The sequence below is a fragment of the Pelodiscus sinensis genome, chromosome 6 (assembly GCF_052426305.1).
Source record: "Pelodiscus sinensis isolate ZL-2025 chromosome 6, ASM5242630v1, whole genome shotgun sequence".
Lineage (NCBI taxonomy): Eukaryota > Metazoa > Chordata > Testudines > Trionychidae > Pelodiscus > Pelodiscus sinensis.
The window spans coordinates 119312240-119337265 of record NC_143057.1 but is presented as its reverse complement, the minus strand read 5'-3'; the positions used below and the strand labels follow the sequence as shown (position 1 = coordinate 119337265).

Genomic DNA, 25026 nt, shown 5'->3' with positions numbered 1-25026 from the left:
TTGCTGTACAGCCTTAGCTGAGAGCTAGTTAAGTGATGGAGGCTCATGTATTAAGCTCCAGAGGCCTCAGGTTTGGTTCTGTGTGTGGGTGTTACACTAGTACAACCTCCTTTACTTAGGGGATCCAGCCCACTTTTCAGTTGGAATTTCCAGCCTTGGTAGCTGAGCAACCCTGTCCTCCCACCCCTTGAGCCAGGAGGTAAGCAGAGTTGGTATGGACAAGAAGTGGACCAGAAACATTGTCCATTCAGATTTAAAAAGTGTGCTTATTTTTAGAAAATGTTAATCCAGGGTGTACACATTCCTACTGAAATCCTTTCAATATAAAATTCCATATTTTAAAACGTAAAACATGATACAAAATGATGTAAGAAGTGAGTAAGAAAAACCCATTTTCTGTTAATATAAATGTCCCCGCTGCAGCTCCTTTTACTAGCTGCAGATGCATCCCTGCTAATATCTTGGAAATAGCTCCCTCGAGATCAAACCATCTCCTCTATTCTGGTCCAGCCACTTCCCACAAGGGAAAATCGTGGTCACTCCAGTAGCTGAATTGGTGATCTCCACCCTTTCCACTAACCAACCGGTTGCTAGGCCACTGTTGTCGTGTTCAATCTGTACTTTTTTCAACTCCCCCAAATCCAGGGTTTCCAGAGAAAACCTATTAGTTTTGCCACGTTCAAAGAGGTTCCGTAACTTCTGCTTGAGAGCACGTTTGCCCGAATCTCCATTTTTTCCAAAGATGGTGATGAAGACATTGGCATCAGTCCCGGCTCCTTTTTCAGACCCTGTAACCACAATGATCTCATATTTGACTGGCACCAAGCTCCGGGCTTTGCTGGCAAAACTCTCTGTGACCTTGGCACACTCGAAGACTTTGTAGTCAGCTCTCTTGCTCCTCAGTGGAATTTTTGCATTGCACTGGAAAAAGTATCTGCCAAAGAAAGGTAACAGTCCGTTAATGATAGGGCCTTATGCTTTATACTATGGTATAATAGGGACAGGTGATTTTACCGAGTCACATGCTACTAATGGTTCAGCTTTGCATTTAGAATGAGAAGAACATATTGTTTCTTGTAGATTCCCTGGAAACACAAGTGCAAATCAGAGAAGGTCACTTCAACCCTTCTACATTTTGGCATTAGCCAGAGTAACACACCCTCCATTGACTATGCTGAGCTGAAACATGTGGCTTGAGTTACACAGAATGTGTATCAGCACTTACAGTTTTTCTGAAGTTCAGAAGTTTGGCGGCAACTGATTTTCCCCAAACTGTAACAATTTCTACTGCCCTCTTGCCTTCATACAGCCTTGGCCCCACTCTTTAGTCAGAGTGCAGGAACCTCATTTTACTTGTACATTACTGGAATTTTTGGCATGGGTGGTGCGTAATGGACGCCAGGGACGGCTAAGCCTCCTCAAACCTCATGCTGCCATGCAGGAGGGGCAGTGGTGGATTTGGGACCCCCTGAAAACTCACCCCCTGTTGCAGCCCTGGAGCCATGGAAGGGGCACAGAGCTTTTCCAGTCTCAGGACAGTGGGGCAGGGAAGGAGTGACGGGCACGGCCATGGCTGGACTAGGTGGTGTTATGGAGAAAAAAGGTGGAATGGGGTGGGGCCATGGGCGGGTTGGGATCTGAAGGGGCACAACAGGGAACGGCCTTCACACTTGGCTGGAGAGCAATAGCACAGTCCCCAGTGAGCATAAGAACATAAACATAAGAACGGCCGTCCTGGGTCAGACCAAAGGTCCATCTAGCCCAGTATCCTGTCTGCCGACAGTGGCCAGCACCAAGTGCCCCACAGGGGGTGGACCGAAGACAATGATCAAGTGATTTGTCTCCTGCCATCCCTCTCCAGCCTCTGACAAACAGAGGCCATGGACACCATTTCTGTCCCCTGGCTAATAGCCTTTTATGGACCTAACCTCCATGAAATTATCTAGCTTCTCTTTAAACTGAGCTCAATCCCATCTGGGGCTAAGGGAGGGGCCAAAGGGTCATTGGGGGTGGAGGAGGGTGGCTGAGAGCAGTGAGTGGGAGTGGGGCTGCATCCTGCAGAGGTGGGGCCAGGGCCAGAAGACATGGGGGCTGGCCTCCCCAAAGGGAAGCTTCAGCTACCGTCCATGTTTTTTCGATCTTATGGACTGATTCTCAATGCCGTTGTAGTGCTACGGCAACTCTTAAAGTAACAATCTTAAATACTGGTTTAATGAGAGTTTTCAAATCCTCTGCTTTCAAGCAGATGATTTATCCTACTTCATTTTTCTCAGCTGCACCTTGAGATTTCCCATCTTTTACATGTAGCAAAGGGAAGGGGCTTCCTAGCTGAATAGCCCCTCTTTGGATTTCCAGGTTGAAAGCCTGTTATGAGGCAGCCATGTTGCAGGGTCAGTGTTGCTCTCTGGTAGGCCAGGCACCCCTGAGAGGATTATTGAGGGAGCTGGGTAATGACAGGAAGGGCTGTGCTAGTACATCTCAGCCAGGTCTACACTAAGGGAGAAAATCGACTGAAGATACGCAACTCCAGCTATGAGAAGTTCTGCGTCATTCCCACTGTGGGAGGTTGAAGAGAGAAACTCTCCTGTCAGCTTCCCTTACTCCTTGCAACCCCATGGTGTACCGGGTTGATGGGAGTGCCATCTGCAGTCAATTTAGCAGGTCCTTACTAGACCTGCTAAATCAAACCCCGAAAAAATGATCTCCAGAGCATCAATCTCTGGATAAGTATAGATAAGGCCTTAGCTAGGCATTACAACTAAAGATCAAAAATGACAGACCAGGCTGCTCCCTACGCCTAAACCCCTTTAAAAATATCTTTCGGGCAGTGTCCTTGATCTTGCTGCTGAAGTCACTTTAAAGTCCTAATTTCATAGATTTTAAGGCCAGAAGGGCTCATTGTGATCATCATATTTGGCTTCCTGCATCACAGAGACTATAGCTCCTTGTCCAGTTAAATTCTCACCTAGCAACTCCTGCATCAAGCCTATTTGAGCTACAACCACTGGCGTGCATACGGGGTGTGCCGGGTGTGCCCAGGCACACCCTAATGTCTTAGGGTTGCCAGGTGTCTGGTTTTCTACTGAACAGGCCCGTTTTTTGGTAAAAAAATCCAGAAAATACCAGACGTGCAATGTCCGGTATTTTCTGGTTTTGCGACTGGGCACCCGGAAGCCTGGTGGGAGGAGTGGCTGGGAGATGGGGCATGATCGGTGCTGGGATCCCTGGTTGCATGTGAGGAGGAGGGGCAGCCCTGTCCGTGCTCCTGTGCGCTGGTCAAGCACGTGGTGGAGCCGCAGCCGGACTGACTCGCACTTCGCCTGGACTGTGCAGGGGGCGGGAGTGCTCTGGTATCTGCACTGCCTGGATCAGTCCCGCTCCCCACCGGCTGATACGCTCCTTCTCCCCCAACTCCCTCCTGGCTGGCTGGTTGGTTCTCTCCCACTTCTCCTCCGATCTTCCATGGCCAGCCCCGCTGCACCCGCCACCAGCCCTGCTCCCAGTGGCCAGTTCTCCGCTCCTCCCCCGGTCAGCCCTGCTGTACCCAACCCCCACCCCTGCTGCCAGCTCTACCTCCTGCCGGCTGGTTCCTCCTCCCGATCTTCCCCGGCCGGCCCCGCTGCACCCCCTGCCAGCGCTGCTTCCGGCGGCCAGTTCTCCGCTCCTCCTGAGCTCCTCCGGCCAGCCCCGATCCGCCCTCCCCCCTGCCCCCAATGACCAGGCCTGCTTCCCGTCAGCTGCCCCCCCCAATCTCCTCCAGCCAGCCTCCGACCCCCTCCATGCCAGCTCTGCTTCCCGGCCTCCCCCTTCCTTCCGGCCAGCTCCGCCCTCCTGGCCGGTCCCTCCTCCCCCTCCCCATGAAGTGTGTGCGGTATTTTTTTTAAGACTACCTGGTAACTCTATAATGTTTCAAAAAAAAAAAAGTGGCTTTGCATTTTAATTTAATCGCATGATACGCTCGTTTCGTTTTAAAGTATGGATTGCTGTACATGCAAGAAGAGCTGAATTGCACATGTAAAAAACAAACTAAGCAGCACAATGTCTCATACTTAAGTTGTATTTTTTAAGTAAAGTTTAGTTGTTAATCTAAAAAAAATTAAGTTTAGTTAAGTTTTAGTTTCTTTAGTTTGTTTGATGAATAAAAATAATGTCCTTTAGGACTGAGTATTCAATAAATGTTCGCCTTTAAAAAAAAAATTCCCTGGGTTCACACCCTAATGAAATGTGCTGCACATGCCTATGGCTACAACATTGCTTTCAAAAAGACATCCTGTCGTGAGTTAAAGAATTCAAGTGATAGAGAATGCAACGCCTCCCACGGTAACTGACATCACTCCACTTATGCCAGACTTGAGTGTGGTCCACTGGTCATCTTATTTGCCTATCAAGTGTCATGTACACTCACAGAGCTATAAAATGGCCACTCCTGGAGAGCCCAGCAGGCTGCTGCTTCTTGATTTAAAACAAACAAACAATCTCAGGGTTTTCAAAGTTAGGTGCATCACCTATGCTATCATGTATGAAGGTGAAGTTTAGCAATTGCCACCATCAGTGGGGACAGCAAGGAAAGTGCCAGAGGGGAAGGAGAAAAGCGGATATATTATGGCTGGGTGAGAAATAGTGCATGTCCCTTTCTCTTCCTGTATAACTCTCAGCTCATCCCGAGCAGACAAAGGAAACAGCAAGTACTAAAATCATATGTACCAGATGCTGAAAATCCATCACTCCACTGGGATGCCCCTGGTGATGTACGGGAAGCACATAACATATTCATAAATTAGTGTGCATCTGGCAATCAGCCAGAGGTTTGAACATTGTGCTTTTAATGATGTATTTTATTTGAAGTGATGCAAGTTGTTTCCAACTGTGTTTCCTCCCTCTCCAGTCCAAATGGCAGCAGGCACTCCCTGAAGGAATTCAGATGGATTGCATTATGCATGGATAAAATTAAGAACCGAATAAAGGGCTTCTTCAATGCCACAGTGTTTAAGTGCCACATTTCTTAAGGCCTTACACCATTTCTAAGCATCGGAAACCACAGATATACTTGCCCATGTTTGGAAAGAAGATTTGTATCTGGGAGGGTCTTACTTAGGGGAGGAGCCATATACCCCGGGGGTGTGCTTTTTTAACTTTCTCACAACTGCAGTGTTGCCAGCTCTTGTGATTTTTTCCTTTGGCTATGTCTAGACTGCAAGCCTCTTTCAAAAGAGGCTCTTTCGAAAGCATCTTTCGAAAGAGCCTCTTTCGAAAGAGAGTGTCTAGACTGCACGGAGAAATTTCGAAAAAGCGGCTTGCTTTTTCGAAAGAAAGCATCCAGTAAGTCTGGATGCTCTCTTTCGAAGAAGCCCTATTTACATTGAAGAATGCCTTCTTTCGAAAGAGGAACTTTCGAAAGAAGGCGTTCTTCCTCGTAAATTGAGGTTTACCGCCATCGAAAGAAAAGCCGCGTTCTTTCGAATTAATTTCGAAAGAACGCGGCTTGAGTCTGGACGCAGGGGAAGTTTTTTCGAAAAAAGGCTACTTTTTTCGAAAAAACCCCTGAGTCTGGACACAGCCTTTGTGAGTTTTGTGATATTTTGAGTTTTCCTTAAAACCTTGGCTTGGGGAATTGTATCATTAGGTATCAATTTCTTTCATTCTTTCTTTCTTTCTTTCTTTCTTTCTTTCTTTCTTTCTTTCTTTCTTTCTTTCTTTCTTTCTTTCTTTCTTTCTTTCTTTCTTTCTTTCACAAGCACATCTAGATTTGCTTTCACTTTCAAAAGAAGATATGCAAATGTGGTGTGAATTTGCATATCTTCTTCTGTTTGCTTTTTCGAAAGAGGTTCTTTCGAAAAAGAAAGTATTCTAGACACAGTTCTTTTGAGAAAAAAAACCCTTTTTCGAAAGAACCGTTCTTCCTAAAAAAAAAAGAGGTTTACATGAGCCAAAGTTGCAGAAAATAGCTAGAAAACAATTGTATGCCAATGGCTCTAAAATTAAAGGGCAAAGAAAAAGAACCCAAATGTACTATTCTTTAAAAATCATGACCGTTAAGCTAATCTTTTAATTTTGTCTGGTTTCTTGGGGAGAGGGGAGGAGAAAAACAAGGGGTTCCAGTCATCATTTTGTAACATCTGGGATAGGCAATACTGAAGGATCAACCCTGCAATGTGTCTGTAGACACCATTCAAGAAGGCAGGGTTCTGGGCAAGCACTGAGCAGAACAGGCTGCATCTCATAGTAGAATCGTGTTGCTGCACTATTGAAATGTTTAAATCAAAGGCTTGAATTGTGCTTTAAGAATACTCCCTACCCCTTTGTGGGGCCACATTGGTTTCAGTGAGGGTCTTCGGATGCACAGTAGCCTGGGGGCTGTGATTGCAGGGTTGAGCATTAAGAGTCATAGGTTTTCCCTGATTGCAAGACTAGAATGTGGCTGGCTGAATTTTCACTCTGCAAATATTAACCTGGCCCTTCTACAGGCTGATTTGATTTAGCTGTTGATTAATTTGCTGGAAGAGACACTTAACATCAAAATCTCACTTCAAGGACTTCTTTTTAAACACTAAACTGTCTCAGCAGGAATGAAGCCCTTCAAGTTAAGTACTTTAATGGTAGTGGAAATATCACAGAGAAAAAAAAAAGGAATCGGTTAATATTTTGGATGTGCTTGCTTAGCTATTTTTGCTCTAGATTGACAGCTATTAGGCATTTGCTTTTTGGATGACCAGTTCTTTTCCCGCTTACTCTCCATGCTAGTAGCTCATTAGTTCTGCTTGAACATTGCCACTTCCAAATGAAGGACACAGGCTGATGAGCCCAGGGAGTTGAAGTGCTAAGAGATTAGCCAATCACACAAGAACATCAAGGAGATCTGAAGTCTCTTGAAAATCCTGGAAGGTTTCTGCCATCTCCAAACCAAAGAATAAAAATGTCTTTTGGTTTTTGTGACCTTTGCGACTCCCTGCTGAAGAGCCCACAAAAGGAGTAGTGAGCAGCAAGGGTGGATCTTCCAGGCATGCCTAGAAAGGCCACATGAAAACAGCCAATCAGAGCCCAGAAGGTTCAAATAAAGGACACTATAGGGCCTGAGCAACTCCATTCCTGGGGTGGAACAGAGGGGCAAAGTAGGTATTTCCACAACCAAAGGAGCTTACAGGATAGCTAGGGTCTGTTGCTGGCTGCATTTTGCTTAGCTAGGTTTGCAAGCAGAAAGAGGCCCTAAGACCTGAATGCTGAGATATGAGTGAAGCTAAAAGTGTCCAGGTAGGAAGAAGCCCAGGAAAGATGCAGCAGCTAACTGAAATCAGCATGTGATGGCAATTCACAGGGTTGGAAACTGGTATAGTGGGCAGATCCAGTTCCGCTCCCAGTTAAAAGCAAAGGGGGCAAGACTGAGTTAGAAGCCCAAATAAACGACTGAAGCCACCATTAAGGGCAAAGACACTGTTTATCTGCCTGATGACGTATACCCAAGAAGGTGTTCATCTGGACTTACTGACTTGGTTAGAGAGCCAAACCACAGAAGACCTGCCAAGCAAGGCTATCAATAATGCATACAGCAGCAGGAGGCTCTCCCCTGCTCAAGTTTTGTAGATGACTCACAAGGTGCTTTTGGATCCAAGGATTCATACTAGAGCAATCCCAAAATGCAAAGGGAATCAAATCTGAGATTCAGGAAGCTTTCTCCCATATTGACTATTGACTTGTTTGTATGTAACTTTCACAGAGGTAGTTTAGGGGCCAATCTTTGAAAAGTGGCCCACAGAATCTAAGGGTATGTCTACACTACCACCCTAGTTCGAACTAGGGTGGCTAATGTCGTCATTCGAAGTTGCAAATGAAGCCCGGGATTTAAATACAGGCAGTCCCCGTAGGTATCCGAACGGGGTGAGGCAACTCCCGCACATGCGCAGCAGCATTCCCGGGGCTCGCTCACCTGGGTCCTAGGATCCTCCTCCTCCTCGGGCCGGCTCCGACTGGGGTCCCGCAGAGCTGCCGGGCAGAGGAAAAGTGCCTCCCCATGCCCGCTGCCCCCCTCCAACCCCCTGCCAGCAACAGGCTGCCCCCTCCCCTGAGCAACAGGCTGCCGAACAGACAAAAGCAGCCTCTCTGCCCCTCCTCCCCTCTATACATGCCGGGCTCCCGGAGCGCAGCAGCGTCCCCGGGGCTCGCTCACCTGGGTCCTAGAATCCACCTTCTCCTCCTCTTCGGCCGGCTCCAACTGGCCTCTGCCTGCAGCAGCTGGCCACAGGGACAGGGATCCCGCAGAGCTGCCGGGCAGAGGAAAAGTGCCTCCCCACGCCTGCTGCCCCCCCCCCCCCCCCGCGGCCTCGCATCCTGCACGCCTCCCCCTCCCCCCCTGCCAGCAACAGGCTGCCCCCTCCCCTGAGCAACAGGCTGCGGAACAGCAGACAAAAGCAGCCTCTCCGCCCCTCCTCCCCCTATACATGCTGGGCTCCCTGGGCAAACAAAGACTCCACCAAAACAAACAAAGTGCTGGCCTCATTGTGTTAGCAAAAAAAGGACCCTCCTCCTAGAACCCTGGGTGGTGTGTGGAAATAAAGCTATTAGCTCAAAGCATGGTGCAGAGCTGTTTGGTATTTGATGAGTTACTCCTTTAGTCCTGAGTTTGTCACAGGGACAGAAATAGATGTGAAATCTTCTGAACAGGGGAACAGACAGCAAAACAAACATTAGAGGGGAGTTAACCTTTCCCTATGCTATCCAAAACTAAAAAAAATGTTTGGCTAGAGTTTCCCCTACTATATGTACCAGTTCCGACTTACATACAAATTCAACTTAAGAACAAACCTACAGTCCCTATCTTGTACGTAACCCGGGGACTGCCTGTATCCCGGGCTTCATTTGCATCTTGCCGGGCGCCGCCATTTTTAAATCCCCGTTAGTGCGGACTCCGTGCCCGCGGCTACACGCGGCACGGAGTAGGTAGTTCGAATTAGGCTTTCTAATTCGAACTACCGTTACTCCTCCTGGAACGAGGTGTACCGGTAGTTCGAATTAGAAAGCCTAATTCGAACTACCTACGCACGGAGTCCGCACTAACGGGGATTTAAAAATGGCGGCGCCCGGCAAGATGCAAATGAAGCCCGGGATATTTAAATTCCGGGCTTCATTTGCAACTTCGAATGACTACATTAACCACCCTAGTTCGAACTAGGGTGGTAGTGTAAACATACCCCAAAGGATTAGGCCCACATTTTCAACAAGTTTAGGTATTCAGGTTTTATTAATTTGCAAATTACAGCTTGATTTTTTTTAATGATTGGGCACTCATCTGCACATGCAAATTCTTCACGCCAGGACCATGGAAACTATGCATACGAAATAATCTTGTCTGCCCCTAGTTTTTAAAACATACTAAGAATTTTTAACATGTATGGTTAGGAAAGTTTGAATATGCTATACAAGTTGAACCTCATCCATGGTCCAGCATGATTTTAGTTAGCCAGATGTACACTTATCATGGATGTGGCCAAGTTTTCCGCAGTCCCATAAAGTTTGTTTACAGCCACCAGTCCTGGCTCTCTGTGTTCTGTGCTGTTATTTAGCTCTAATTTACCCCTAAATGTCTTCTAAGAGCACAGTAAGCAGTAAGAACTAAATTCTCTGGTGCAGCACTGGTCAGGTCCCGAGAATGCTGGACTAGAGAGGATGAACCTGTACCTCAGAAATATGATGACAGTACTATTTAAATCCCCAATGCCAGTCTGTCTTTAGCCCCTGGAGTTCTTTCTTGCACATGCTACATGTGTTCTGAAGGAAATGACTTACTTGTTGCAAAGTTCCATCTCTGTTATGATTATTTCTTGGACATGCCAGTACGCATCAGCTTTTGTGGTTGACTTCTTTCCTTCTTTTGGACAGTGACCAACACAGATGGCTGCAATATCACCAACATGCTTTGAAGAAAACAGAAATTTATCTGTTGCTCCCCTGCAGGAAACATAGAAGAATTTCAATTAACATCTCGGAGACTGGCATTGACTTGTGCCATGCTGCCATTAAGTAATTTAGGCATGGCTTTGAAAGATATAAAACAAACCTTCATTTAAAATCATTTGATTTAACCCATAATTATTTGACACAAAGTATAATTTCTGTGTTTAAATTCAGGATTTTTCTTGATTAGGGTGACACTTTAAATTACTACCACTGGACCTTCCAGGGCATGTTTTAGCTACGTCACATCCAAAATCAATTTGCCTTGTTATAGAGAAAGCTCAAGAATGGCTCATTTCCCCCTAAAACTTTCATTTTTTTCTTGACAGATATTGTATCTACCAATCATAGCTGCCTTTAAAATCACTAGTGAAACTACTCTGCCTGCGTCTAGACTGTTCTCAAGATGAACTTTTCAGAACAATGTAGCTCTATCAAACATTGGTCCAACTCTTCTATAGTGTATCTTTAATTGCACCTTAGTGGACTAAACTACTAGTTCTTCCAGTTGTCTGCCTCCAACAGTAGACAATGCTTCGTATATCAGAGAAGGTATCTCCTCCTAGCCCTATTATAACCCTGGTCAACTGTGCAAACAGAGGGGTTTCCTTCTTGACCACGACATACAATATGCTTAATCCCTGAAATATGAGAGCTAAATTGCTAACTGTGCCAAACCACTTCATGACAGGAACACAGCATAGTATAACATATGGAGGTTTTCTCTTATCTTGGCTGTTTGCTGTTGAACCACTGATGTTTAAAATAGATACCTGCACACTGATGTCATTAATATTAGAGTCTGTTTTGCAAGGAACTCTCTTGCGTTTAAGTTTCAGGTGTGATCATGTGAAAGACATGTGCACACATGCATGCATGTGTCCAATCAGCAGATGGACATTTCTGCTCATTCTTAAACTTGGCTTCCAGAGGCAAACATTGCATCTTTCTTCCAATTTTCTGCCTGTTGTACTTTTTGAAAGAGAAAGTGAGAAATGGCCTGATGCTCTTAATGACAGACCATGGATTCCCCAGAAGGAGGGACGAGGGGTCTTTGTAAGAGAGACACAGCATGTGACATTTCCTTCCTGCTCACTCCTCAAGGCCTATGCTACTTACCTTGTGAATTTCCTTTTTTTGGAGGAGTTTTCCAGAAGGAATTCTTTGGAGCGGCCCTTCTTTCCTTCTAAGATGATCCAGATGTTTTCCTTGGTTTCTGCATCCTCTGTGTTATTCGTCCTTGTGGCAATCTCATAGGCTTCCAAGGCAAAAACAAAGCACAGGTTAAGCAGCCAGAACAGAGGAGATGTCATTAATGACTGTGGCCAAAGAGAGACTTGTCTACTGGACAGTCACTTTGGCCTTCAGATAACTTCTTCATGTGTCTTATGCTAAACTACAAAGCACTGGCAAACTACACACCAGCAATGAAAGCCTTGCAGATATTGAAATCTATGGGAGCTTTGCCATTGACGCCTGTGGGGGGGCCAACATTTCATCTCAGGGAAGGAATAAACAGAAAGCCTAATAGACTTATATGACCAGTGAGTGGGAGAGCATGGAGCTGCTCTTGAGAGGCTCTGTTCTTTTAGAGAACTCAAAGGGCAGCTGTGAGCCATTGTTCCTCTGCGGGGGTTGATCTGGTACCCTCTCTTGCTCCATGTGGCTATGAGGATGCTAGGGAGGTCAGAGAGGAGACGGGGCTGCAGTGCATTCAGAACACTGGCGACATCTGTAGCTCCATCTTGTCCCACCTGGCGAGATAACCTTGTGCCTAGGTGAATGTGCCGTTTGGGTGAGCGCTAACTGGAGGCAATGCCCTCCAGGCTGAGATCATCTTGGTGGGTTGTGGAAGCAGTGGGGGAGCTTGTGGAATTCACAGGGACTGAGGGAGTGTGTATGAGAAAGGGTAGGGGCTTGGTATTAGGCCATGGGCAACTCCTAAATACTCAGGCAGTGGCTGTAGCCAAGAGTTCTCTCTTCCATCTCTGCCTGGCAGAATGACACATTTTGTCACAATTACCCATTCCTTGGCCACCGCCCAACTACATCAGCCTCAGTGGGCTTCTCCCTCATAAATCTTCTCTCATGAAAAGGCGGTGCTGTGTTTCTACAGGCACTGAGGTAAGACTGAGATGTACCAAGTGCCAGTCACTTATGACCCTCAGCGGGAAGCCTCTGACTTACAGGTGCGCTCCTTTAGTTCCAGGATGTCGTTATTGGCACAAGCCAAGTCTCTTATGAGCTGTCCGTCATCTTCGCCTTTTGCCAGCCAGCGATCACACTGGAAGCGGAAAGTCTTATCCAGGGTGTCATCTTTCACTTCAATGTATTCCAAGTGCCAGCCGGGTCCGACTCCTTTTAGGTGAAAAAGAAAAAAATACATAATGCTTGGGTAGGGGACATATTCATCTCCAGAAGGAACCTGTAGGCTCTGAAAAGGTATATCCACAGCAAAAAGGTCCATCAGTGGATCTGGTGCTTTGCAGAAGCAGGGAAGACCAGGTTATGAAGCTTATCCCATAAGGACCATGTTCTGATCCTCTTACTCTGGTTGAGCAGCACTTTACCCAGACCTAGTTCTAAGCTCCTGCGAGCTGCCCTGCAGTGATCATTTAAGTAGCTTTTCTCAAACTGGGGACCCGAAAGAAGGGGTATTGTTTGCATGTGTGTGAGTGGGGGGGAGGGGCAGAGAGACATGAGAAAAATATAGGGTTTCATGTGTAACACTGACAGGCACAATCGAACCTGGGCCCCCAGGAACTTAGTGTATGAGCCTCAACTGCAGTGGTCTCCAACTTTTTTAACCACAAGATCACTTTTTCAATTTAAGTGCAATGTAAGATCTACCTCAAACCCAAATACCCTTGCCCCCTTCCTTTCCGCCCCTTCTTTGAGGCCCTGCCCCTGCTCCATGCCCTCTCCGAGGCCTCACCATGCTCACTCCATCCTCCTTTCTCCCCTCCTCGCTCACTTTCATTGGGTTTCGGATAAGGGGTTGGGGTGCAGGCTCTGGAACAGCAATAACCACAAGGATAATTACTCCAGACACAACAGGTTAGGCATTGTAGAACTCACTACTCAAAGAATTAAATGTAAGACAAGAGAGAAATGAATATTATGAAATGAACAGACCAGTCACAAACCAAAAATAACCCAGGGTATGTCTACACTACCCCCCTAGTTCGAAGTAGGGGGGTAATGTAGACATACCCCCACTTTGCAAGCAGTAAAAGAAGTAACTTCAACTCCCCCCTCCCATGTATGTATTGGGTCAGGAGGTGTGAGTGAAGGGCAGTGTGTGTTTCTGAGAATGACAGAGATTTGCATTGCCAAGCTGCCTCCATCCCCTTCTCCCTGTGTGGAGATGGGGTACAGGAGTTTGGGGAGGAGGTACTCCCTGATATCAGCGACCCCCTTTTCTCCCTCCCACACCCAGCACAGCAAGCAGGAGGCTCCCAGAAGGGCAGCTCATGGCAGAGGGCAGGAGCAGCATGACAGTGGGTTGAGAGGCAACTGAAGAGCAGCACATGATAGCTCCGTGGCCAAACCAGTCAGGATCACGTGTCAAGGGCTCCAAAAGCTACCAGTAGAGCCGGATCTACTGGTTGGTGACCCCTGCTCTACTGCATGAGCTAAAAGCCAGCTGGCTGGTAGCTCAGGCTGTAGAGCAGACTCATTATCCTCTCTGTAAGTGGTCTTGGTGCCAATAGGTGGGACAGTGCACCACATTCACAAGGAGTGGGTGACATACTTCCCCTAGCTAAGGAAGCATGATCCGAGCTTCAGAGACACCCCAGTTGAAATCCTGGACTAGCCCCCCACTTGTTACAGGTGGCACCGAACCTGGGATCTCTGGAGCTTAGTGCAGGGTTTTCAAACTTTTTTTCCTCATGATCCAGTTGAAGACAATTGTTGATGCTCGTGACCCAACATAATGTGACTGGAGTGTGGGCTCTGGGGCGGCGCTGAGGATGAGAGCTTTGGGCTGTAGGAGGAGGCCCCAGCTTTGGGAGGGTCAGGGCTGGGCAAGGAGGAGCTCCCGGTCAGCAGTGGTGCTAAAGCAGCTTCCAGCCTCTCTTGGCACTGCAGACCATGTTGCACCCAGAAGCAGCCAGCAGCAGCAAAAAATGAGGCGTACAGGATCTTTCGAAAAAGGGTTTTTTTTTTTTTCAAAAGAATCGCATCTGGACGGCAGTTTTACATTCAAAAAGCCCTTTTTCGAAAGACCGTGGGCCACCATTATGCTAATGAAGCATGGAAAATTGAAATCCCGGCTTCATTTGCAATTTCGATCAGTCTAATTTACAGCCCTCTTTCGAAAGAGGGATATAGTTTAGACATAGGCAAACAGACCTGTTCCTGTATTCTTTGAATACCTAAAACTGATGTCAAGAGGACCCTGGGATACCCAAGTGCTGGGATCGGGGCCAGTACACTGTTGGGCCAGAACGACTCTGTTGACATGTTAGGGATGAACGCAGGCCAATATGGGTATCTCTGCTGCAGTTTTGTAAGATGTTAAGTACTAAGGGTATGTCTACACTACCACCCTAGTTCGAACTAGGGTGGTTAATGTAGTCAATCGAAGCTGCAAATGAAGCCCGGGATTTAAATATCCCGGGCTTCATTTGCATCTTGACGAGCGCCACCATTTTTAAATCCCCGGTAGTTTGGACTCCGTGCCCGCGGCTACACGCGGCACTGAGTAGGTAGTTCGAATTAGGCTAATTCAAACTACCGTTACACCTCGTTCCACGAGGAGTAACGGTAGTTCGAATTAGAAAGCCTAATTCGAACTACCTACTCCGTGCCGCGTGTAGCCGCGGGCACGGAGTCCGAACTACCGGGGATTTAAAAATGGCGGCGCCTGGCAAGATGCAAATGAAGCCTGGGATATTTAAATCCCGGGCTTCATTTGCAACTTCGATTGACTACATTAACCACCCTAGTTAGAACTAGGGTGGTAGTGTAGACATACCCTAAGTGACTGACCACACATTGCTTTTTTTGTGCACAATCTTACTCTTAAAAATAGTCCAGGGCCATGCTGTGCCTTTGTCAAACATGATTTTTTCTGATCTCCATAACAAGCGTTGATTGCCCAGATCAATGTTTTAAACAAAAGGTACTTAATTCCGTGCTTGTTCTGCTACCATTGAAATCCCCAGCAGCAAATCCTAAAAAAGCCCATGGCTATGCCACGTAGGCTTCCTGCATGGTCCCACTGCTGGAAGTGACATTTTCAATAGCATGCTAAACATTTCCAATGTAATTAGAGGAGGAGAGCAGCTTTGGGGAAAACAAGACTCACTTTGCTGGCTTGACTCTGGCAGTGGTATAATTTAGTGTCATGTAGGGAAATGTATTATCTCCTTCAAGCCTCTTTATCCACAAGGAGCAGTTCAGTTTTTCTATCTATTTTCGGGGGGGGGGGGGGGGGAGGAGAGGGAGAGTAAGGTTGCTGGAGATGGCAAGTGTGAGGAGGGTTGGGGCTCTGGTATCCATTTCTGTGTAGGTCTGAGCTGGATGTTTCTCCACGCACTTGGAAAGAATCTGCAGCTACAGAAGAAGACATGACTACTTAGTGTATGGGGCAGGGATCATTTTTCCATTATGCCTGGGCAGTGCCTACCCCTGTAGGGTCTGATTTCCAGATGCTACCACAATGCAAATAGCTCCCATGTGAGCCAAAAGACAGCTCCTTCAATCTGAAGCGGTAGGTTCCTTGTGTGGGCTAGTCGCAGGGGCAGCAGATATCATAGGCAGGAGAAGGCTTTGCCTTCTCAAACTGCCAGCCTGGCCCCACCCACACTCCACCCCCAGAACACCTACAGTAGGCACTCCGGGGTGGGGGAGACTGGGGCTGTGTGCTGCCCTCTCTCTCCAGAGTGTTGGGGGGTGGGTTGGGCTGCACGCCACCTCATCGCCCCATGGTGCAGAGGGGCGGGGCCTGAGCAGAAGAGGTGGGGTTGGAGCAGGGATGGTGAGCTTGCCTCCCTCAGCCCTACCCTCACTCACCGACCCATGGCTAGTCGTTATTGGGCAAAACCAGAACCCTCCCTATTTCTGGCCCCCAAATCATTTGGCAATGCACATCCTGAGCAACTGAGGTTGACTGGCGTTCAGACTAATGGCTGCCACTGGAGGGGGACAGAGTACCACACCGCACCAGCATGGGTGACAATGGCACTAACAGGCTGAGGTATCTGGGTAGCAACCCCTAATCCTTGTTTAAAACTGATTCCTTTAGGACAGTGACTGGGTTATGTTAACACCTTTGACTCCTTGGGCCCATTTATTCCCAAATTAACAGGGCATCTCACACTACACTGTTTCATACTGAGGAGAGAGGAAACTAGATGCCTCTGCTAGCTTTTGTCAAGCAGTGAGTTTAGCTTGTATGCTGCTCTTAGAAACAGGAGTATTTTTATTCTCCACTGCCTATAAAATTTGGGCATCACTGAATTTGACTCAGGTCAAACCTAACAATAAACACTATGCAGCACTGAGACGGAAAATCTTACCTCTGAAAGATGCCTGTGCAAAAACACTTTACTACTCTGGGTGAATATGTAACAGTGTTTTGAGGATGCTAAAGATATTCTTGTGATTGAAGCATATTTCATGTTTTATTGAGGAGCACTTTATGTAAGAGCACTTAGCATGGGTTAAGAGTAATTTGTAGGCAAGAATAACAGATGAAGTTCATAGTAAAGATATGCTTTTAAAGAACAGATAACTTTATAGCTACTGTATGGGATAGTGTGTTACTTTAACCTTATGGGGCAGAGAGAAAGAGAGAGAGTTCTGATATTACAGCAAGGAGCTAAATTAGACAGACATGAGTAACCATGCAGCATTATTATGCGAGCCTTGTCCTACTTGCCTCAATTTATTCCCTTAAATCTTTTTTTGTATCCTATCTAAAATCCAGATTATAAACACTCTGGGAAAGGATCATTGTTTTCTATTTGTTCTCTAAAACCCATAGCACATTTTTGTGATAGACAGATGCAAGGAAGGGGTCTTTTCCCAGCTGTGAATAAAAAGAGAACATGAGAACAGCCATACTGGGTCAGACCAATGGTCCATACAGCCCAGTATCCTGTCTGCCGACCGCGGCCAATACCAGATGCCCCAGAGGGAGGAAACACAAGAGGTAATCCTCACATGATCCCTCCCCTGTCACACACCTCCAGAGAAACAGAGGCTATGGACACTGAAATAGGAGCTCATTTTGTTCACTCACGTCTATGTGATGAATCTCAAGAAACATTTAAGCAAGCTGATTTAAAAAAAAAAAACAACAGGAAATAAAACTGGACATTGACAGATGTGCAGAATTTGTGGACTACCATCAGAAGTTTTCAACAAGGATTTCAAAAAGGTGGAGTTTGAAATTTGAACAATTTTTTAATAAGGCTTGGAGAATCCTTCATTTTCTTTTAATAATCTGGTGCTTCTCCTGGACGTGTTGCTTTGAGCCTGGCAGCATGTTCTGCTGGCAGTAACAGTCTCCCTGGTGTGCCCCACTGGGGGCTTGTGCCTCATTCCTCCCTCACGTCCTTCCACTTACCCCTCCCTAACCCCCCTTCCTGCTGTACAATAAAAGACACGTGTTCATTACAACAAAGCCTCTTTATTGAACAAAGCTGGGGTGGCGGCGGGGGAGGGGGGAATGAAACTGAGGTGAGACTGGGAAAGAAGGTGGGAGAGGGGAGGAGGGAGGGTAGGAGAGGGAGGGGGAAACCTGGGAGGAGGGAGCTGGCAGGGGGAAGAAGGGGGAGGAGAGGCTCGGGGCTCAGGGTTGGGGGTCTTGCGGGCCCAACTGTCTCCCAGCACTGCGGGTGTGGGGGCCTCAGCATCTCTAGGGGTGTGGGAAGGGTGGGGAGGAAGAAGCGGGAGGGGGAGAAGGAGTGGGAGGAGGAGCGGTAGCTGGGGAGGCAGCAGGGGCTGGAGCAGCAGGAGGCAGCAAGCTCTGCCCCAGGGTCGATGATCATCTGGGGGGCACAAACCATCCTGCCCCCCAGGATGCGGTCCACGGCATCAAAATAGGGGCAGGGGCCTGGGTCTGCCCCTGGTTGGGAGCTGCCCCCTGTGACTCTGGCATACGCCTGCCGCAGCTCCTTTATTTTCATACAAACCTGCTCCTGCCCCTCTGCCAATCCCCCTGCAGAGATCATGGATGTTGGAGACATCTCTCCAAACCTGAATTAGGTCCCTGATCTCTGCACTGGACCAGGCAGGCACCTGCCTTTTCCGACCCCTGGCAGGCTCCTGGGAGCTGGCAGACTGGTCCTGGGGAGCAGTGGAGGGCTGGCTGGCACTGGCTGCCTGGCTCATGCTGGGGCCACTGGGTCAGGTACAGAGACTGCTGGCTCTGGGCTGGCAGGCTTGAAGCTGGCACAGGGATTCCGGGGAGGTGGGGAGGGAGAGGAGTTTTTTTGGTTGTGCCCAGAGTGGCCACCAGGGCATCCCGGGAAGGACTGGAGGCCTCCTATTGTGAAATAAGCATCTACATAGCACTTATTTTGAAATAGCTATTTTGAATTTGGCATTATTCCTCATGGAATGAGGTTTACTAAATTTGAAATAAGCCCTCCGCTATTTCGAATTAATTTTGAAATAGCGGTTTGGCTGTGTACACGCTAGGACAGTTATTTTGAAATAACGGCTGTTATTTCGAAATAACTTAGCTGTGTAGACATACCCTTACAGACTAACTTGGCTACCTCTCTGAAGCTTTTGAATATGCATAATCATCAGTCTCCTTCCCCAGGCTGTTGTTATATAGCACTGTGCGGGAGGAACACCCTCAGTTCCTTCTCTGCTATGAAACTCCATGGCAGAGAAGTCTGAAGCAGAGGGAAAGCACAGCGAATACTGGAACACCTGTAGGGACATGAATCTTGAAGAACTACAGTTACTGCACAGAGTGAGTAACCATTTCTTCTTCTGCTTTGAGTACTGTCCATAGGGGTGTCAAGTATCAGAGGGGTAGCCGTGTTAGTCTGAATCGTCAAAAGCGGCGAGGAGTCCTGTGGCACCTTATAGACTAACAGAAGTGTTGGAGCATAAGCTTTCGTGGGCAAAGACCCACTTCATCAGATGCATGTCCATAGGGGTGGTTCCACTCCAGGTGACTACTGAGCACTTCCCTCTAAGATGGTGAAAAAACTAACTCCAAGTTGAATCCAATATGGAAGAAAGCAGAGCTGAGCCGAACACAGTATCAGAAACAGGGTTGTAAATTATTACATAGACATCCAAGAAGTGCCCTTACTTATTTCAATCATCAGCACGTTTTTGAGAAATGCCACAGAAGTGTCATACTGTGAATACGTATGTCTGAAGGTGTTTGACTATTATAAGATTTGTAGTGAGAATTTATGCAATCAGATGTCCGCTTGGAAAGTCTTTGATTACAGATTGCAGATATTTTCTAGCTATCTGCAAGCAAGACAAACAGTTGGAGAGGGGGAGGGGTCTTTCTAAAGAGTTTGTCCTATTCAGATAAAAGACCAGGGTTTTCCTGGTGTCAAGGAAGCACAGCAATGTTTCTGATTAGGTAGGGGAGGTTTAGGGGTGGAAGACTGGCATAGGACGGTAAGCATGGAACTCCGAAGAAATGTTAGGTAAAAATCTGAGTGGAGATGCAACCTGATTTTGTTTTAAAAAGATACTATGGGCCTCGATTTACCCAACCTGTTGCACCAATCAGGAATGCTATTTTCATTCATGCAACTAACATGACTTTCTAAAATGGGGAGGATTCTAAAAGGATTATTTTACTTTAATTCCATGTAGGTCACAATCTTCCCCATTGGCTGTGCGTTGCCCATAAGAAGAGAGAAAATAAGAGGATTCCTCATTGGATTCATTTACATGTGCTGCTATCAATGAAAACGAAGTGTGAATGCGAGATCTTCCTTTTGAGATGAGAAACTCAATTATTAGCCATGAAAATGCAGTCACAGTGGCCATGGCCATGTCTTCTTGGATAGTTTCCTAACATGCTACTTGGCATCTGAATATGTTCCCTAATGAATAGAGCCACACAGAGTGCTCTGCTTCCCAAGGGTATGTCTACACAGCAGGGCTAAAGTTGAATCAAGCTATGCAACTTCAGCTATGTTAGTTGCATATCTTAAGTCAAAATAGCTTAATTTGGCTTTTGGTGTTATCTACACAGTAGGAAGTTGAAGGAAGAACACTCTTTCATCAACTTCCCTTCCTCCTCGAGAAATGAGGGTTACCACGAGTTGGAGTAAGAAGTCCTGAAGCTCAACATTATTTCGAAATAAAGGCTTGTAGTATAGATGCGCACTGTGGCATGGCTTGTAGTATAGAACGCTGCTGTGTAGACGTACCCTAACTGATTAAAGATTTCAAACAGTAAAAGGCAAAGCACTGGCAGATAATTTAGTGATTTTAATCAAGACAGATATAGACATGCTTATGGTAAATGTTTGTATCGTCCAAAGCTCAATGCATTACTCTGCGCTACATTACTTACCGGTAGTTGTTTATTAATGTCTGCCTGTTGCAGTTAAATAGCTGGAATGTGGTACTGTCACGTTACTAAAGTTCTCCATTAACCAAGCCATGTTGCTAGGACGACAGAGGCAGGATGTCAGGCACTTTGCAGAATATCAACCCAACTACAGAGATTGTTATTGGTATGACGGTAAAACTCCTAAATCCTCACCGAGAGAGTATCCCCGTTGTGCTAGGCGCTGTACAAACGTATGGTAAGAGAGAGTCCTTTCCCTGAAGAGAGCCCAACTAAACAGACAAGACAAAGACTGGCAAGGGAAACAGTGGTCCAGAGAGGTGAAGGGACCTGCTGCAGTTCACACAGTGGGTTAGCAGCCGAGCGGGGATTAGGACTCTAAATCCATGCCAAATCCACTAGACCAGCTGCCTCTCCTCATTCAACCCATCCCACCCTTCACTAACCCATGCACATCACACTAGTTACCTTTATTGTCGTGCCAGACTCGCACTTTACACAGGTCTCCAAGGCTCAGCATGTCAGGAAAATTGAAAACATCCATCTGGTTCCTTTCAAACTTGTTCGACTTGTTCGACTCCTTCAGAGCCAGAGTCCCACTGTCCCCATTCTCCCCAAACATAATCAAGTACACATTGGCGTCGGTACCAGCTCCTGGAAGGAGATGGCAAAACACAACCCAGTAGCTGCTACGGTGTTGCCGAATGATCACCAAACTAATCAAAGTGGTGACAGACTAAAAGGGACTGGGAACCTTGCTCTAATGAGCAAATCTCTTAGGGCAAAGCTGACAATTAGAACACATTCTTGCATGATTCTGTTGGACCAGAAAAGAGAGTCTGCACAACAGGCAGGTAAAAAGCAAATACTTTTAACTTTTCCCCACAAATTTAGTGTGAGTGGCAAGTCATTATATGTAAATTGTCATGATAATAATGATAATACCACTACCTCTCATATTCCACATTTCATCCACAGCTCTCAAAGCATGCTACGAAAGGAGATCAGTATCATTATCTCTATTTTGTAGATGGGGAAACTGAGGCACAGGAAAGTGAAGTGAACTGACTTGCCCAAAATCACCCATCAGCTGCCTGGCAGGACTGGAAACAGAATCCAGGTCTTCCTAGTCCCCGACCAGTAGTCCCTTCTAACATGCTGGGTGACTGTACCAGAGTAATACAGGAAGAACCTGGCTGTGTCAGCCAATGCAGCCATGCAGTTCTAGTATTTGGTCCTGCCATGAGGACAAGGGGCTGGACTCGATGACCTCTCGAGGTCCCTTCCAGTCCTAGTATTCTATGATTCTATGATTCATGGGACAGTCTGGGCTCTCCCAAATCGCATGCCACGATAACATGGGCCATTGGGAGCCATGCCAAGCACCACCACAGGCCGAAGTACACAGCTGCAAAGGAGGCAGGCAGCACTAGGGCTCAGCACATAGGCTCTTTAAAGAAGGGCAGGGAAGCCGAGAGTAAGAGATTTGTATCATCTTTGCTTAAAGAGTAGCATGCCCAACAACGTGGAAAAATTAGTGGTCAAGGAACTAATATACATTGGGATGCTGCATGTGGGGCTTGTAGGCTGGCTTGGACACCTCCCCCCTCACTGCCATAGGCCTCTCATGGCCTGCCAGAGTCCCTTCCCACTGTGCCATCTCCCTCGCCTGGTCCCAAACATGCTCCCAGGTGGGACACAGCAGCTCCTGCTCCATGGGCAGACACTCTAGCTACTGCCCACCGTGCTGCTGCTCTTCTCAGCATGTGGCTTGCGAGCAGGGAGTGTTCCTCATTTCTGGCCAAATCCTGATGTCCCACCCAGAATTCCAGCTCCTCCGCTTTCCCCATGCTTCAGCTCAATGCCCACCACCTGCTTTGTTCAAGTGCCCTCAGTCTCTCCCCCGGCAGCACTGCCATTCACCTTCCTCCAATCTGTCTCTATCCTCCTCCTCTGCCTCGTCTACATTGCGCAGTGTCTACACACAGCTGTGCTTATTTAACAGATATACTGTGAGTGAGATTTTCAATGGGAGCAGAATTGGGTCAATACTGAGCGCCTTTGAAAATCTCGCCTATTATGTGTCTCTCCTACAGCCCGCTCCAGCACCTTCTAAGATAGCCTGTATACCAACCTGTTACCCAGTGTGGAATTTCCCTGGAGCATGAGTAATGTTCCCTCTCTCTTTTTCCATCCATGTGTGGAATAATTTTTATGTGCACCAAGTGCAGCTGAGCACCCCCAGTAGGAAATATATGCTGTTGGCACTGCATCTCTTTGCTAATCTGGGTGGCATGTGCATCTCTCCTGGGTAGACACCCAAACACTAAGCATGAATGAAATTATGAGCATTTTATCATTTTGCCTGGCACCTTCTATAATTCCTCCAGGAACTGGGAAATGTTTCATTATTGTCTGATTTTTTCTGACATAATAAAGCCCAAGTTCACAGAATCAAAATTTCTTTTCTGAGCTTGGACTTTTATTGGCTATATAAGAGCGAAGGGGCCTTCTAATTCTGGCAACTCAGATCGTGACTACCAACCCGTTTGCTGGCTCCAAAAGAAACTCAGCCTCTGCCACTCTTCTCTAAACCCCTCCATTTTTCAGATTTCAGAGGCCTCAAGCCAATTGTTGTGCAAGAATGTTGCAAACCCAGCAGCCGCACAATAATTTTTGTCCAGCTTTGCTCAAGTGCCAAGGGGAAAATATCAAGAACCTGGAAAGCTTGTGACAAAATAAGTTTCACAGCAGAAAATGCATTATACTTCATTCCCCCAAATGTGCATTAACCACATCCATCTTTACAAAAAGACAGACACGGAGTAAAAGTGACTCACTTTCACACACAAGGAAGTCAAAGACAAGTCTCACAATCACATGGCATTTTGCTTATGTTAAATCGGGACTAATTTTCAGCAGTTTCCCTGAGAAAAAGTTAAGGAAGGAAGGAAAGCACCAGGGATTCATGCAGTTCACTGGCAGTACCTTTCATGCCGCTAAAACTTGCTGAGGTGATGAACAAAGCAGAATAAAGTCTACTTTCTTATAAGAAGCAGGTGCCCAATTAATGCAAGGTCTCCAAAAGCACAGAACCAACTGGCTTCTAGCAAAACCTTCATGGCAGGAAGCAGCTTATGAAGGCCTCATGCTGTGACAGTTACCTCACAAGCAATTAGCATGAGATGGGAAAGAAAAGAACAGAAATTGCTGAATCAATGAGCATTTCACCTAGCTGACTTTTTTTTCCCCCCATGAAACATCCAGGCACTCTTAGGAGCTGCAGCAAATTTGCCATGGAATTGACATACAAAACAAAGAGGTGGAATCAGTGTCATGCTCTTGGTGGTAGAAGCCAGAATGGGTCTTTTCCTCTTTCAGATGCTGTTCCAGTTTAATCAGACTTTGACCTGATCCAAAGTCCACTGACATCGGTGTGAGTCTTGCCTTGAACTGAATTGGGCTTTGGATCAGGAACTAAGAAACAGACTAATCACCCGATATTAGGTGACCTTAAACTGTAGCTGAACTTACAACAATATAAATGGACCTTATACAGTAGGGATATTAATATTTACCTGTCAGCTGTATTATTTAATGGGTTTTGAAGACAGAGAGTGCAATATTTATTATCAAACCATAGAATCATAGAATGCTAGAACTGGAAGGGACCTCAAGAGGTCATCAAGTCCGGTCCCCTGACCTCACTGCAGAACTCAGCACCGTCTAGATCAGTGTTTCTGAAAGTGTTCTGTGGAGTCACTCTCAGAAACACATTAACTGGTCGCTTCGGTTTGTGTATTTATGGCTCCCATTGGCTCCGTTTCATCCTTTGCAGCCAAAGGGAACTGTGGGGAGTGATGGCCTGGCCTACGCAGCTTCCCGTGGCTCCCCTTGGCTGCAAAGGATGAAATGGAGCCAAAAGGAGCCACGAGGCTCTGTGGCCGCAGTGCCAGTAAATAAACAAACTGGGGTGGCCAGTTAATGTGCTTCTGAGAGTGATTCCGTGGAACACTTTCAGAAACACTGATCTAGATCATCCCTGATAGATGTTTGTCGAACCTATTCTTAAATATCTCCAGTTGTGGATTCCACAACCTCCCTGGGCAATCTATCCCAATGTTTAACTACCCTGACAGGAAGTTTTTCCTAATGCCCAACCTAAACCTTCCCTGATGCAATTTAAGCCCATTGCTTCTTGTCCTATCCTCAGAGGTTAAGGAGAACAATTTTTGTCCCTCTTCCTTGAGACACCCTTTTAGGTACTTGGAAGCTGCTATCATGTCCCCTCTCAGTCTTCTCTTTTCCAAACTAAACAAGCCCAATTCTTTCATAGCTCATGTTCTCTAGACCTTTAATAATTGTTATTACTCTTCTCTGGACTCTCTCCAATTTGTCCACATCTTTCTTGAAATGTGGTGCTCAGAACTGGACACAATACTCCAACTGAGACCTAATCAGCACAGAGTAGAGTGGAAAAATGATTTCTTGTGTCTTGCTCACAACACTCCTGTTAATGCATCCCAGGATCATGTTTGCTTTTTTTGCAACAATGTCACACTGTT

General features: G+C 46.7%; 1 protein-coding gene across 1 annotated transcript in view; it reads right to left on the bottom strand.

The window, feature by feature from the left end:
* Positions 1 to 234: 234 nt before the first annotated feature.
* LOXHD1 (lipoxygenase homology PLAT domains 1) overlaps positions 235 to 25026 on the bottom strand; it is a 244313-nt gene continuing 219521 nt past the window's right edge. Inside the window, exons 37-41 of the mRNA XM_089779460.1 lie at positions 20930 to 21115; positions 12133 to 12303; positions 11065 to 11203; positions 9778 to 9939; positions 235 to 934 (exon numbers count right to left, since the gene is read on the bottom strand). Coding sequence (XP_089635586.1) covers positions 454 to 934; positions 9778 to 9939; positions 11065 to 11203; positions 12133 to 12303; positions 20930 to 21115 — 1139 coding nt within the window. The 3' untranslated portion in view covers positions 235 to 453. The remainder of the gene's footprint in view (positions 935 to 9777; positions 9940 to 11064; positions 11204 to 12132; positions 12304 to 20929; positions 21116 to 25026) is intronic.